Raw genomic sequence first — 15,220 nt, forward strand, 5'->3', positions numbered from 1 at the left:
CTGGGGCTGGCACTTGGTCCCACCCACTTGGGTCTCCCTGGTCACTGGTGCACAGGCCTTTCAGCCCATGGTCCCAGCCCAGATGCTGGAATGCAGATCTGTGCTTGCTCCAGGTGCTGGCACCATGGGCACATGGGCCACTGTGACCCACGGTGCTACTCCCGTTGCTGGCCCATAAATCAGGTCACTCCAGTCACTGTGCCACAGAGACACCAGTGCTCTGACTCCAGGTGGTGGCACTTGGCCCTGTCATGGACACATACAGAGCAGAGTCCCCCACTCAGGAAGTTAAACCAGAATTTAGTAAGTCACTGTGCTGCTCAGGCTCAGGGCATGGCCAGACAAGCATATTGACCAGGAAATTACTTATGTGTGACCAGCCCTTTTTATCACCTTACACCTCTATTTTCCCCAGCTGGTCCTCCCCAAATCATCTAAATCCACCCCTTTCCCTGCCTTTGGTTCTTTCCCTAAACATCCCATAATAAATCCTGTGCAATCCCCAAACGCTCTTCCCCTGCAACCCATGATGGGCCCCACCATGACATGAATGTGCTCCTGCATTGACTCACCTTGATGGGTTTTACACCTGAGTCCTGGGGCTGAGGCTCTCCTGGGACAGCTCTGGGAGGAGCCCACACAGGGTGCCCATCCCTGCCCCAAGTCCGTAATTTGTGTTCCTGTGCAAGTCTGGGCTTGTGGAGATGAGCCATTGATGGGCTGATGGCTCCTGCCATGTGCCTGGGAGTAGCCCTGCAGGGCAATGTATTATTTAAGCTTTGCCTCCTGCCCTTGTCTTTCTGTGCACCTTTGTGGGTGTGCAGACAAGCTTTCATCACATAACCCAAAAATAAAAAGATAGTTCAACTGCCCCTTTACCAGTGGGGCCTGCTGTAAAACTGACATGTGCTTCCTGCCAGGTTTTTAGCATAAATCACCAGTTGCTTTCTCTTTTAGCTTCAAACTAAAGCAGCTTCCTCTGTCTCATTACACCATGCAATCCCTCCTTTCACCTTGTTTCCAGTCCTCTCCCTTAATCTCCAATTTTAAACTGCTTTCTGGTGTCCCTCCCATAGACTGTTAGCTAACTGGAAATAGGGCCTTAAACTGCATTTGGATCTCCCAAAATAAAGCTTTGGATATAGCGGGTTAAACCTCATCCGGAAGACGGCTCTGCAGCGACCTGGCTGCTAACAAAGAGTGAGTGTGCGACGGCTGAGAGGCATCACCCCAAGATGGGGTCACAGTGGTGTGGACCGTCGCCTCTACTCTACTGATCCTGCCAGGCCCTCACAGGCGCTGTGACTAACTTTTTGTAGTATGTAGAAGGCCCTGTCCAAGGTGTTGTCAGTCTGATCTCTGCTAGGTTGAAGGATAGTGCTGGTAATCTAATCTTTTACCCTCTAGCTAGTAATTATCTTCTTTAATTATTTGCTTCTTGTCAGTTGGTAGGTTTGAAAATAACACAGCTTGCCCGTAATAGCCTTGTCAGGCTCCTCAGTATTTGTTGCAGTGGTGATGTGGTTACTAAGTACAGGTGAAAGAATAAGGAAAGGTCCCACCTACTCTCAGAATAAATTCAGGTTTTGCTGATTTTGCAGATTAATGCTGCTAAGTAAAAGTTTGTTTGCTTTTGGAAGATCAGCGTGTTGGCCCAGTGTCAGTGCTTTCCAACAGCCACTTCCAGACCAAAAGGAATGTGAAGGGCTGTCACAATATTGGCATGTTTCCATCAGTGGTAGCAGTATTTAACAAGGGGATAATGCCACACAGAAAATTTAATGGTATAGTTCAAATATTTTTATTTTTTTCATACAGTCAGCTTCTATGTTTTCCTTCCCTTATTAATTAGATAATTATTGGTTATCGTTATATATTGTAGAATGAAAAACTTAATTTGCATGTCTGCATTAGTATTGCAATGTGCCATGTATATATTTATGTACATAAAAGACCTTCTTTGAATGCTTGACATCTTCTCTTGCAGTCATGTGAGGTGGAAAACTGCCCTTTTCTAATCTTTAAGGACATGTCTTACAGTGCTGGTTTCTGTTTTGGACATGTATTTTAATTCTGCTACAATCAATTGCTTTGTAGCAGCTGACATACCAAACATGTGTTGTCTTGTCTCCTGTGGTTTGCATATTTCAAGATACAGTTGGTAACTAGACACAATTCAGTTTTTTGCTTCCTTCTCTGAGAAGCTTTTGTATTATTTTACCACAATATTTCTATTGTTGGATCACAATTCAAATAAATACTGCTTTAAAAAGAAACCTGATAGTTCTTATGGTAGTGGTGATACATGATGATGTGAATTTATTTTCATTACGTCCAGACAGAATAAGTAAATCCAGGCTGAAATGGAGTAAAAACGTTGTTTTATTTATCATTTTCCTATCAAAAGAAAAACCTTGGATCAATGCATGATAGCATAGTTTTGGACCTTTTGAACCACTTTATTTTTTACTACTCAGTACCTGTAAATGTCATTGTAGCATCATCTTTATATTCACTATCTCTGTCTCATCGGGTTTTTCAAAAACTTTGTATTTTTTTCTGATAAAATATTGTAAAATAAGTTTCCTAAAACCTACAGAACATAGTCTGCTAGATTAGAAAAATGCTGTTGCTCATTTCAGCTACTTATATTTTAAGTTTCCTTACAGTTGAAAGCTCATCTTACCTAAGCTTTCAGAGAAAAGAGTATCAAGGAGCAGAATAACAATTTAAAATTAAATTCTTACTTCATTGTCCCGATTTTTTTCCCCTATCCCTAACAGCATGAGCTCATCCTCTACAGGGAATGTATTCTGCTTGACAGAACATGACATCATTGCATTACCTAAACCAAGATGAGGCAATTCTTAGTAGTCTGTTAGAATCAGCACTGTCCTCGAGAGATGTTTCTGTTACTCTGACTAGTGCTTTAGAGCAGAAAACATGCTGCAGATTAAAACGTGCATTTGAGTGCCTAGCAACAAAACAGATACCTCTTTGTGGATGTCTTTTTTTCTTTAAGGAAGTGCAGGTGACTTGGTGCTTTAAGGTGCTCGGAAATTGATGGATCTTAAAGGTCAGTTACAGATTCTATCCTGAAGATAAAGCATCTGTATTTTTAAATACTATCGTATTATACACAGTTTTTCTTCACTATCTCTCGCTTCTGTAAACACTCAGACAATCTCCAGCTGTGGTGCAGTAGAGTGCAGTAAGCTCTAACACTTCATTAAACAATTTAAACTGTAAGCTGTCAGCTAGACATGCAGAGGCTTTAGTAAGAAATATATTTATGATATGGTATTAAAAATGTGGCTTACGTTTTTCAGAAACAAAATACTGTAGTTCATTGTAGTTGTAGGTTTTGCTAACTGCTACTTCAAATTTCATTGTTTCTTTGGCATTGGATCAAGGAAAGCAGTGTTCAAGTTTTAAGGTTGCAAAAGTGTCAAGGAGGTAAGTATTTAAGGTCATTGAAATATTGAAGGTCTCTCTTACTGTTTGCAGCATGCTTTAATATTTGTGTTATAGAAGCATTCGGTGGTTCCCAGTCTGTTAGGGCTCCAGTTTGCCTACTAAGTCTGCTGCTGTTTACCAGTGTTATTCCCACCAGTTTACTAAAAACCAGTCCCTAATGGGATGCAACAGTTTGATTGGAGCACACCTGGTGTGAATCCAAGGCAGCCTAATGATTCCAAGGTCTCATCTGTTGGTGGTTTTCCCTATACTTTAGATGTGTTTTTCTCTAAGGAGTTATTGGTAGCCCAGGCTGGCTCATATGAGAGACAGGAGGTAACCACAGCTCACGTAGGCACACGTTTACTAGTTTACACTAGCTGGTTTGTGTACTTGCAGTGCTGGCACTGCAGATCTTCACAGTGCCAGACAGCTGGGATAAACACCTGGGCTTTTAGCAGAAGTTGAATTCCACGCTGACATGGCTACACTGCTCTCAGCACTCCTGCTGGCGAGTTTCGATAATGGAGTTGGTATGTGATACTGTGGTTTTTTAGATGGTGTAGTTCTTCATTACCGTTGGCAGACAAAAACCAGACAAGATAGTTAACTTTTCCCTGTCTCTCCTGTTAGTCCCAGCCACAGTGAAGGGTTTGGTTGTGCTTCTCCAGAAGAATGATCAGCATGAGTTGCATCAAAATTATGGGTTAGTCTGGTTGAATGTTTTCCTACAAAGAAAAGTTTTGTTCGAAAGTGTCAGGCTAAGAGCTCAGGAAAGCTGGGAACCAAAGCCAAGGATGATTGTGATAGGGACAGTGTTGAAAGAAGCATAGAAACCCCTGTAAGATGGGCTCTGCTGGGGCAGGGGCACTTCTAGCATTCTTATCAATGAAAGCCTTACTTTCCACCTCCCAGGGATCAGAAGCTCTGCTTTTCAGTTACAGCTGAGTGGACACACCAATTGTCACTCTAGACTAGATTTTGTTGTGCCCCTCATTTGAGTGATTGGTGGGGTTTTTTGGTAGCAGGGGAGGGGGTTACATTGGTGGCCCCCTGTGAGAAGCTTCTCAAAGCTCCCCTGGCTCCAAGTTGGACCTGCCTTTGCACCAAGGCCGCATCAATGAGCGATGGGAGCCGTGCCTCTGTGATAGCATATTTAAGAAAGGGAACCTGGGAGAAGTGGTGAGGAAGTGTCGAGAGGAGAACATCTGTGTGAACACCGAGGTCAGTGGAAGAAAAGAGCAGTGGGGGAGGTGCACCAGAGCAGAGACACCCCTGTATCCCATGGTGAGAAGGCAGGTCCACCCCCCTACCACCCATGAAGGTCTACAGTGGAGCAGATACCAATTTGCAGCCTGTGGGGGGCCTCACGCCAACCCACAGGTGCCTGGACCCCATGGGAAGAAGGCCCCACTGTTGTAGCTCAGTGCTAGGAGGATTGCAGCACATAGGGGTGACCCACACACCCTTGGGAGTGACTCATGTCAGAGAGCTTGTGGAGGACTGTCTCCTGTGAGAGGAGGACTGTGCTGGAGCTGGGGAGGAATGCCAGAAGTTCTACCCCTCCCGAGGTGGAAAAAGTGGCGGGACTGACTGCACCCCCCGTTCCCTTCCCCCTGTGCCACTGGAGGGGAGAAGGTAGAGATATCGGGAGCAAAGTTGAGCCCTGGAAGAAGGGAGGGATGGGGGAAGTTGTTTTCAAGATGTGGTAATGCTTCTCATGGTCCTTCTCTGTCTATTACATGTTGCTGTTGTTAGTGTCTGTATTAAATTCTATGTTTGTTTTTTCTTCCTCTAACGAGTCTGTCTTTTGCCTGTGCCTTGAAGGATGAGATCATTCCTCACTGTCCTTATCTCAAGTTCCTGGGCCTCTTGCTTCTCTCCTTCCCAGCACTAGGGGGAAGGGGGGAGTGAGCAACTGCGTGGTGCTCAGTTGCCCTCTGAGCGCAAACCACGACAGTTGTCAATGCTAATGCCCCCTGCCCAGTGATAAGGCATAGGGTTGGGACACTGTCATGCCACGGGTCTTAGGTACTTGAACTACCCTTTGCACAAGTGCTTATCTTTTTTTCACATAGGGAACTTCTAAGGAATTAGACTTTGAAGTTAGTATGAATGAATCCAGATCATGGTGCTAGGCAGGCAAGTTCAGCATCATAGTTGTAGTTCCAGACCCATGATACTATCTTTAAAGTGAATTTCTTAAATATAAAGCAATCATGTATTTTAGAAAATCAAGCTTATTTGATACTTCTATAATTTGATTCTCAGGAACTTTTCTGTGTGCTGCTATTTTACATGATAGAGCTCTCAAGACTGGAATAATTTTATGAGCAAGAAGACTTCTAAATTACATCAGTGCTCCAAGATACAAAGAAATAGTATTCAGAGTAACCTGGAAGATCTTTTGAAGTCACTAAAAATGTAAGTAAATGTCTTTTAAGAAACAAGGAGAGTTATACATACCCAGGTTAGTGCTTCTGATGAATCAGTAGTTGTTTCCACAGAAAATAGAATTCATGATGTACTAGCTAGAGTACAGATATGAAGTTTAAGAGATAATACAATATGATGATGTAGGATGGCAAATATAGTTTGCCACCAAAGAACCTAAGTCTCATCTCAGACCAGCAAATCTTACTACTTGGTCTGGTTATTTATACATCCCTACTTACCACAAATATACCTGCTAAGTAAGTTTCTTGAAAATTCTTGTCTTGTAGTGCCTTGTTTGTTTCTTGAGGTCAAAGCACTTATTTCATTTATAAGCATATTACTTTGTCCTATCTGGCAATTTAACTTTATGATGCTTAATCCTTTTCTGAATCGTGAGTTAAAGGTACCTTGTAGTAATGTGTTCCATGAGTATACACAAGAGTAATTGGGAGGGAGGTTTATTGCTTTTAAATTGATTTCTGGCTTGGTATCAATCATCATTTCTTGTCCTGTGTTCTGATCAGAAGTAAATAGCAGCCCACAGCATAGAGTTTCATCATTTCATCAACTCTTTAAAGTTAACATTGTTGTGGTTTTCTGTTATTTATATTGCGGTTGCCTTCACATACACCAATTAGGACTGGATGCAGTGATGTTTCATTTGAAACGGAATGCAGAGGAATTATTTATTTCTCTAATCTTCTGTGTTAGTCTTTGCACATATCCAATAACTTGTACTGGTTGGTTTTAGATCTCAATTTCTGTATTAGTCAGATGGAAGGATCCGTATATGACATGATAGTTAGAATATTAAAATGCTACTAATGCATGTAGGGACATTACAATATTTTAAAGATTGTTTTCAATTTGCTTGTCTCTTATCCTGCTTTTTGTAGGCATTTTCAGTTATTTAGTCACAGGGATCTGCAGACTATTTTTCCCAGAGCTGTTTTAGAATGCAATAATTTAGAAAAATATTTCATGTTCTTCTTTCAAATATAAGATATGTAGGGATTACTCAGAATTTATCTTTTTTGCCTACCAATACTAATGCTCCTAGGCTAATTATTCTGGTGAATATCCCCTTCTAACATTCCTGTTTTCTCTAAAAAAATGTTCTCTGATTATTTAAGGCTTTAAGGAAACCTAACAAAAAATTAAGCATTCTGAAGGTATTATTTCATATGAAAATTAACTGTCATAAATTTCTATTTTATTATGTTTTCAAGCTGATAACTGAGAGCCATAATGGCAGCCACAGGAGATGGGCCACATTCGAGGGAAGATCTGGCAGATGCAAAATCTATTCCTGCTTCCAAAGGGTAAGTGAGGTGATTTTGGTTTAAGTCTTCAATTTAAGTCTTGCAGAATCTTGTATTATAACACAAAGCGAGAGCCATGGAAGAAACAATGCCAAAATGAAAAGTTTAGATTATGATAAATTATAATAATCATAAACAACTACTAGAGTTGTTGTACTGAGTTTGAAAACATACAGCCTCTGACAGAACAGGCCACGTGTATGTACAAGAAACTAAAATGCAAAACATTTGAGGTGCGCTTAGACTTGGCTTACAGTATTATCAAGTGGTTAAGCTGTTCTTGAAAAGAGACTTCTCTGTCTCACCCTGGGCTAAATGTTCACCCCTTTCCTTTAACTGCTTCTAGATTGAAGCAGCTGAACCTGTGGCAGTCAGTTCAGCTGCTTGAGCTGACCTACTCTAGGGTTATATGTGTGGAAGCACAAGTGCAAGGGGAATTTACAGGGGTGGGAGGGGGTAAACACAGGCCTGTTCTTCCTGGTGACAGCTAGTTTTTACACTGGTGTAGCACTATCGATCAGATTATGTTCTCTCTGGGAACTTAACTTGTTTCTGAAGTCATTCTTTTCAATATTTCAATGAAAATTAGATTTAAAAGCATTACTTTTTTTTTATTTGTAGAATACAATAGCGGGCCCCAATCTTTTAACTTACCCATATGCTTAAATGAGAAAATCTATACCAGCTTCAGTATATATGGACTAACTAAAATTGACAGCCATTGCAGAGTCATGAGTGGTGGTGTATCACAGAATCGTCTAGGTTGGAAAAGACCTTGAAGATCATCCAGTCCAACCATTAACCTAACACTGACAGTTCCCAACTACACCATATCCCTTAGCACTATGTCAACCTGACTCTTAAACACCTCCAGGGATGGAGAACTCCACCACCTCCCTGGACAGCCCATTCCATCGCCTAACAACCCGTTCTGAAAAGAAATGCTTTCTAATATCCAGTCTAAATCTTCCCTGATGCAACTTGAGGCCATTACCTCTTGTCCTATTGCCTGTTACTTGGTTAAAGAGACTCATCCCCAGCTCTCCGCAACCTCCTTTCAGGCAGCTGTAGAGGGAGATGAGGTCTCCCCTCAGCCTCCTCTTCTCCAGACTAAACACCCCCAGTTCCCTCAGCCGCTCCCCGTACGACCTGTGCTCCAGACCCTGCACCAGCTTCATTGCCCTTCTCTGGACACGCTCGAGTCACTCAGTGTCCTTTTTGTAGTGAGGGGCCCAAAACTGAACACAGGAATCGAGGTGCAGCCTCACCAGTGCCGAGTACAGGGGTCAGATCCCTTCCCTGTCCCTGCTGGCCACGCTATTGCTGACACAAGCCAGGATGCCATTGGCCTTCTTGGCCACCTGGGCACACTGCTGGCTCCTGTTCAGCCGGCTGTCAATCAGCACCCCCAGATTCCTCTCTGACTGGCAGCTCTCCAGCCACTCGTCCCCAAGCCTGTAGCGCTGCTGGGGGTTGTTGTGGCCCAAGGGCAGCCCCCGGCATTTGGCCTTATTGAAACTCCTGCAGTTGGCCTCAGCCCATGGCTCCAGCCTGTCCAGGTCTCTCTGCAGAGCCTCCCTACCCTCGAGCAGATCAACACTCCCACCCAACTGGGTGTCATCTGCAAACTGACTGAGGGTGCACTCGATCCCCTCATCTAGATCATCAATAAATATGTTAAACAGGAGTGATCCCAAAACCAAACTCTGGGGGACACCACTCGTGACCAGCCGCCAACTGGATTTAACTCCGTTCACCACAACTCTTTGGGCCTGGCCATCCAGCCAGTTTTGTACCCAGCAAAACATGTGCCCATCCAAGCCACGAGCAGCCAGTTTCGCCAGGAGAATGCTGTGGGAAACGGTGCCAAAGGCCTAGACAACGTTGACTTGGTGTGCTCATAAGGCAGAATTACAGCTGCGTATAGAGTCTTGGTCTATCTAGGTTTTGAATACTTACTTGTGAAAATTCAATGGTAAAATGACTTTTGGTTAGAATTTACTATCTCGGAGCTGATCATGTTTCCAGGTACATAGCTTTCAAAAGGTGATAGTAAAAAAATCCAACTGATTTCTTATTGATATAATAATTGGTTTCCTTAGGCTGATTTTTCATATTCTCCTGTGCAGAGGCATTATCGTTTTAGACACAGTTCTTCCTTGATTCTTTAAATTTTAAGATTGCATGGAAGATTACTACAAGTACAAATGACCCTCCACTTTTTTTAAATTACTTGTCTATGTGCACATTTTACCAACTCGAAACAAAAGTTTTATTTGGGAGCATAACTCTACAAAGTAGTTTGTTTTATTTTAACATCTGTGCAAGTACAGTCTTCACTAGCCTTAAGTCAGATCTACCAACTGATTTCACAGATGTAACTTAGATTCACAGAATGGTTTGGGTTGGAAGGGACCTTCCAACCTCTTGGGTTGCTGCAGGAACTTCTTGAAGACAAGAAGCAAACCTTATCAGTTTCATTGGTTTTTTTTCTGAAATAACTGTATTTTATTATTATTTTGAAACTAGAGTGATGAGAGATTAATACCTAAATTTTGTCTGATTTCTCTACAGAAGGAACCTACCTGCTAGCAAGTCTATGGACTCTGGAATTCTGCCAGACTACAGTTACAGAATGGATTATCCAGAGATGGGAGAATGTGTAATAATAAACAATAAAAACTTCCACAGACAGACTGGTACCACTTTCAAATGTTGAAGTTTTATCCTGAATTTAGATAAACTAGTGACATGTATTATTCTTCAAAATTAAATATGCAGACTAATTTTGATTGCAATCGAAAATTAAGTGGTTTGAATGGGTGTGATTCATTTCAGTGCATTCTTCCAAATATGCATAGAGAGAACATGCAGGATATAGCAGTAGTGGGGAGAAAAATTGATAGGCAGTAAAAGTCCATTTTACCTTTTAGTCGTGATTTCTATTTTGCAAATAAAATCCTTTTTTATGTCTTTAGGTAGGTAGATACAAGAAGAAGGAGCAGATAAATATACAATATAGGTACAGAGAGAGGGAGATGATGTGCATATGTAATAGTTTGTTCTGTTAGAGTGTGTCTGGAATAATGGAATAATATTCCAAACTGATACAGATGTAAGTGAGAAAATAATATGACTCAATGAGACCATGCCATCTATATCATATAAAAAATAATACCATTCTCTTCTGTATAGGGATGTTACCCCGTTCAGGTACAGATGCAGATGCTGCAAGTGTCAGAGAAGTCTTTATGAAGTTGGGTTATAAAATAAAGATCAACAATGATCTTTCAAGCAGGGACATTTTTAAACTATTGAAAAATGGTAAGTAATATAATGATCAGTGAGTGTATTAAATCAACTGCTGTTTCCAAATATATCTCTAGCCCTCACATCTCTTCTTCCATAGTTCTTTTAGATGATATTTCACACCTACCAGTGGTTTATTACTAAGGATGGCATGTACATCATAGTTTCTATGTTTGTTCATCTTTGCTATCTCTCCATCTTTTGTGCCATGACTGTTGTCTCTATATCCTTTCTCATCTGAAGAAGGATGGAAAAAACGCTAAAACTTAAATGCAGACTGATTTATATTCTGACCCTGGGATCACTGAAGCTCTGTGAATTGGAAAGAAACTTGCTTAATTGAGTGGAGGGGTTCTGGGCTATATGCTTGGTGGTGTGGCCCAAGAGGTGTTCTGATCCAGGGGGGGTTCTGGTTGAGGGACCAGAACTGCAAGTGTGTGGACTGGATATACATCGTTTCTTCTAGAGAAACAACTTGTGGTTTGTTTGACTTGTGAAACAAAACACCCTTCTGTCAAGAGCTTTATACTGCTGTTTGTGTTAGTCCTACTTTGTTTGGACTTGGCTACATCTAGACCAGTAAATTAAATGATGTATGGAGGTATCTGTGGCCCTGGAAAACAGTCTCTTCTAGTTAACTGTTGGAATGTTCTCTGGCATGCTAGTGCTCTCCCAGACTGTTCCAGGTCACAGTTCCACAGTAACAGTGGTCCTGGGATTAGTCCCAACAGCCAGTTAGCCTGCAGCAATCCTGTTTGGTCTTTTTTTTTTTTTTTTTAAATGTGTTTGCTAACATATATGTAGGTTCTTTAGTGCCAGTTAACAATTTATGCCAGAGAATGCTCCCAGGCATGGATAATTCATTAGTATAGTTGCAGCTTGTCTGTTGACAGTAGCGGAAAGTGGAAACACCTGTCTTACCTGTGGTATAAGGCCTCCAAATAGTCTAAACTACAGATTGCAGCCTAACTAGAGATTCCAAAAAAAACAGCCTTTCCTGACTCTTCTAGATGCAGTGTTTGTCTGTAGATTGTAGAAATACTTGAATGTGAATTGCTTGAGAAAAATCTAAATAGCTCAGTTTTTCCAGAAAAGAAATTCCGGGTTTTGGCAAGCTTTTAACAGAAGACCTCAGCTTTTGAGATGGTTACACTTTTCATCTACAAAATCTTGCATCTTCTTGAGTTTCCCACTCAGAATTCCTTTTGGAACCTTTCTTTTAAATGATGTTTGTATCTTTTCATATATTTAAAATAATTGTCTTGGTCCTCAAGTACAATCCCTGCAATGTCAGGCAACAGAAGGCATCAGAGAATATCTGTTCTATGCTCTTTGCATACCACAAGATGGAAAAAAAAAATCTACAGATTATTTTGTAATCTGTAAGACACTTTATATGAACCTTAATTCTGTAAGACACTTTATATGAACCTTAAATGTCTTTCAGTACAAAATTCAGAGGCTTGAAAAATCTTTCTAGACCTTACTACAGGGCAAGAGTGAGAGAGAGAAGGGTAATGCTAGTACCCAAGTCCCTGCAGCAGCAACAATTTTCATGCTTCATTCAGTTCCTGAGGAATCCAAGTAGATGAAGCATCTCCGATTGGAAAGAGAGGCAGGACTTCACCATCCTTTCCCAAAACTCAGAACTTTCCATTAGTCTGATCCCAGATCACAAGACTCTTGGTCATTACTGCATGAGCAAGGTGTACCATTCAGACACTGTGGGAACACCCTCTTCGTCTCCTCAGAGAGTTCCTGGCCCAGTTCTGTGGACATGTCCTAGAATGGGTAGGGTTGGCCTTTATTTTGGGGTTTTCTGTGTCCAGCCTGCTGCAGTAAGTTAGGCTGGCTCCTTTTGTTCAGAAGTAAAAACTCGTGGAAAGTTTCTAAACATGAGAATTAGAAGACTTCTGTCACATAGGAAGCATCAGATGTTCAGAGCTTTTAGCATATGCAAGAATTTAAGATAATTCTCTTTTTTTCTTTTGAGTTTCTGAAGAAGACCACAGCAAGCGAAGCAGTTTTGTTTGTGTGTTGCTAAGCCATGGCGATGAAGGATTAATCTATGGTACAGATGGCCCTCTTGAACTGAAAGCACTAACAAGCCTTTTCAGAGGTGACAGGTGCAGAAGTTTAGCAGGAAAACCCAAGCTCTTTTTCATTCAGGTGATGTACAGCTGAACAATGATCATCAAATCAACTGGATACTTAATAAAAATGTTATTTCTTATTAATTATTAGTGGAAAAAAAGTTAAATTATTTCTAAAATTGATTTAAATGGATTCTCTTCAGGTCTAAAAGTGATACAGCCTGCCCTATTAGGTAGGCAGTATTTGTAATAGCTGAGATTGCATTCTCTTAATTCTATGGATTGAGTAAAATCTTTCTGAACACTATTCAATATCGTAGTGCGTTTCTGAAAGAACTTTTGAATGAATATCTATCTTACTGAGCCTGTCTAATGGAAATGTGATCTATAAATTCTTGTTATTTTTGCAGTTTTTTTATCAGGATATTATTTAAAACAAACAAACAAAAATCAGTGTTCTGCTCATGATCACTGCCTTTCTTTTTTATTTTATTTTCCATTCTTTTTCCCACTAAATAGGCTTGTAGAGGGACAGAATTGGATTCTGGTATTGAGGCAGACAGTGGATCAGAAGAAACAATGTGCCAAAAAATACCAGTAGAAGCAGACTTCTTGTATGCATATTCTACAGCTCCAGGTGAGAGACTTGCAAAGCAGATAATTTTCCTGCCTTTTGATTTTCTACCTACTTAAAGTTCTCTTAGATTAGAAAAGATGAGAGGATTATAAAAATCTTTTGAGTTGGAATTTGGAGAGATGATAAAAATCTGTATTTAGTTAGTTAGTTAGTGGTTTTAAGTTTTTATTTTAAAATGTGGATTCCTATTGGAAACAATGCATTGTTCCCGTAATTGCTATCCTGTCCTGTATCAGAGGCTGCTACATCTGATCAGTTTGACATCTCTTTCTTCCACAGGCTATTACTCCTGGAGGAATTCAGCTGAAGGCTCCTGGTTTATTCAGTCACTGTGTAAAATGCTGAAGGAACATGCAAGGAAACTTGAACTCATGCAGATTTTAACTCGTGTAAATCGCAGAGTGGCAGAGTATGAGTCCTGCTCAACCCGGCAGGATTTTAATGCAAAGAAACAGATTCCGTGCATTGTCTCTATGCTCACCAAAGAATTTTACTTCCCTTGATAAAGGAATTTTTCCATTCATGTTTTTATCTGTAATTTATATACAATGTTAGTATGGAATACCACTTTTAAATCTGAATTACTGTTCACTACTGTGTGTGGCATAATGAACTGTCTCAAAGTTAGCTATGTCCATTATTAAAAGTAAAACATAGTATGACTGTGTTAGAAATGCAAACGAGTAGCTGAAGCATGGGCAAATTTGAAAGTTGTGCTCTGAGTATCTTGAAAAATTAGGAAGAGGAGACTGAAAAAAGATCAGATCACTTATCAGATCTATCTGGTGCTACATTTCACTTTGAAGGGGTAGAGAAAAAAACAGTTCTTGTAAATAGTTTCATTTCATATCTTTGCCAGTAGGAAAAAGATTCAGGACGTGATATGTTTAGTAATGATGATAATATGATAGTGATGGTGTCATACATTTCTTCTTAACTCGAATTCTTAAAGTTTAGGTTATAAATAACCTAAACTGTTTTTATAACTTAGGGCATAAATGGTGGAAAACAGCCATTTCTTTTTTTACATACAATTAGGAAGCACCTTTAGAATAGAGTCCATTTTTTCCTGATCATTTTATAACTTTTTGTATGGAATCTTAGGTAAAGCAATCATATCAACATGGTAGCTGTTTCAAAATAAATTTTGTATTCTGACCTTGAAGCTGAGTGACTAAGGGACCAGTCTTGCAGAATTCCTTTTTTTGCAGCTCCTTAAGTGGGGGAGCTGTTGGGGCATATTTTGGGCTATAAGAATCAGTGCAAAAAGAAGTCTACATTCTGATTAGTCTGCTTTCCTCTTTCTGGCCATAAATAAGAGTGGGTTTCCTTTGTGCTGTGTGCATACCACATTTAATCTGTGTGGAAACCTAGATTTGCGATACTGGATAAATTTCACTTCTTTAATCAATTTGAGTTAATTACATGACTTTAGCCAAAATATGCTAACAAATAGTAAATTTGTATTTCTTGACTCTAAATTTTGTGGGACAGGTTTTTACAAAATTATAAAACATTTTTATTGATGTTTCAGCTTGTGGCCATGTTTTTGAGAGGAAGACAGAATGGTAAATGATTATAGGGTACTTACAAAACAAGACTTAAAACTCTTGAAATTCTGTAGCATAAACAATGTTAGCAAATTGATGGTCACTTCCAGAGGCATCTGGGGTTTTTTTTTAAATTAAATACTGTTTCCTAAATTGTATCATGCCTTCCTGTGTGTATTATTTGTTTAAGATCTGCTAGCTTTTGCAAATTAATTTTAACTTCAATTATGTCCCTTTTTCTCAAAATACTTTCCCTTTCCTTTCCCATCTGCCTTACATCTGAAGTTGAAAAGAAGCTGCTTTGAAGCATTGTCTACGGTATAGTCAGGTAATAAGAGTAGTGACTGAGACATGGGAAGTGCAGGTTCAAAAGTTATGCAGAGGAGGCAATTTTAAACATTGTAGATGAGTTCTCTG

The 15,220-nt window shown here is 40.2% G+C and overlaps 1 protein-coding gene across 1 annotated transcript; it reads left to right on the forward strand.

Moving 5' to 3' along the window:
- Window positions 1-3,283: 3,283 nt before the first annotated feature.
- CASP3 (caspase 3) lies at window positions 3,284-14,952 on the forward strand. The gene is made up of 8 exons (XM_026847221.1): window positions 3,284-4,162; window positions 5,728-5,880; window positions 7,122-7,214; window positions 9,789-9,913; window positions 10,410-10,538; window positions 12,517-12,692; window positions 13,136-13,253; window positions 13,533-14,952. The coding sequence occupies exons 3-8, from the start codon at window positions 7,141-7,143 to the stop codon at window positions 13,754-13,756; spliced, it is 846 nt and encodes a 281-aa protein (XP_026703022.1). The 5' UTR covers window positions 3,284-4,162; window positions 5,728-5,880; window positions 7,122-7,140; the 3' UTR covers window positions 13,757-14,952.
- The last annotated feature ends 268 nt before the right edge of the window (window positions 14,953-15,220 follow it).

The sequence above is a fragment of the Athene cunicularia genome (genome assembly GCF_003259725.1).
Source record: "Athene cunicularia isolate RWA chromosome 4 unlocalized genomic scaffold, athCun1 chr4_part1, whole genome shotgun sequence".
Lineage (NCBI taxonomy): Eukaryota > Metazoa > Chordata > Aves > Strigiformes > Strigidae > Athene > Athene cunicularia.

What these genes read in the sequence shown, in the direction of transcription:
- CASP3 (XM_026847221.1), top strand. Translation starts at nt 7,141, where the DNA reads ATGGCAGCCACAGGAGATGGGCCACATTCGAGGGAAGATCTGGCAGAT. An exon ending in AAACTTCCACAGACAGACTG is followed by an intron (nt 9,914 to 10,409) that starts GTACCACTTTCA and finishes TCTTCTGTATAG; the next exon opens with GGATGTTACCCCGTTCAGGT. An exon ending in CCAAGCTCTTTTTCATTCAG is followed by an intron (nt 12,693 to 13,135) that starts GTGATGTACAGC and finishes CCCACTAAATAG; the next exon opens with GCTTGTAGAGGGACAGAATT.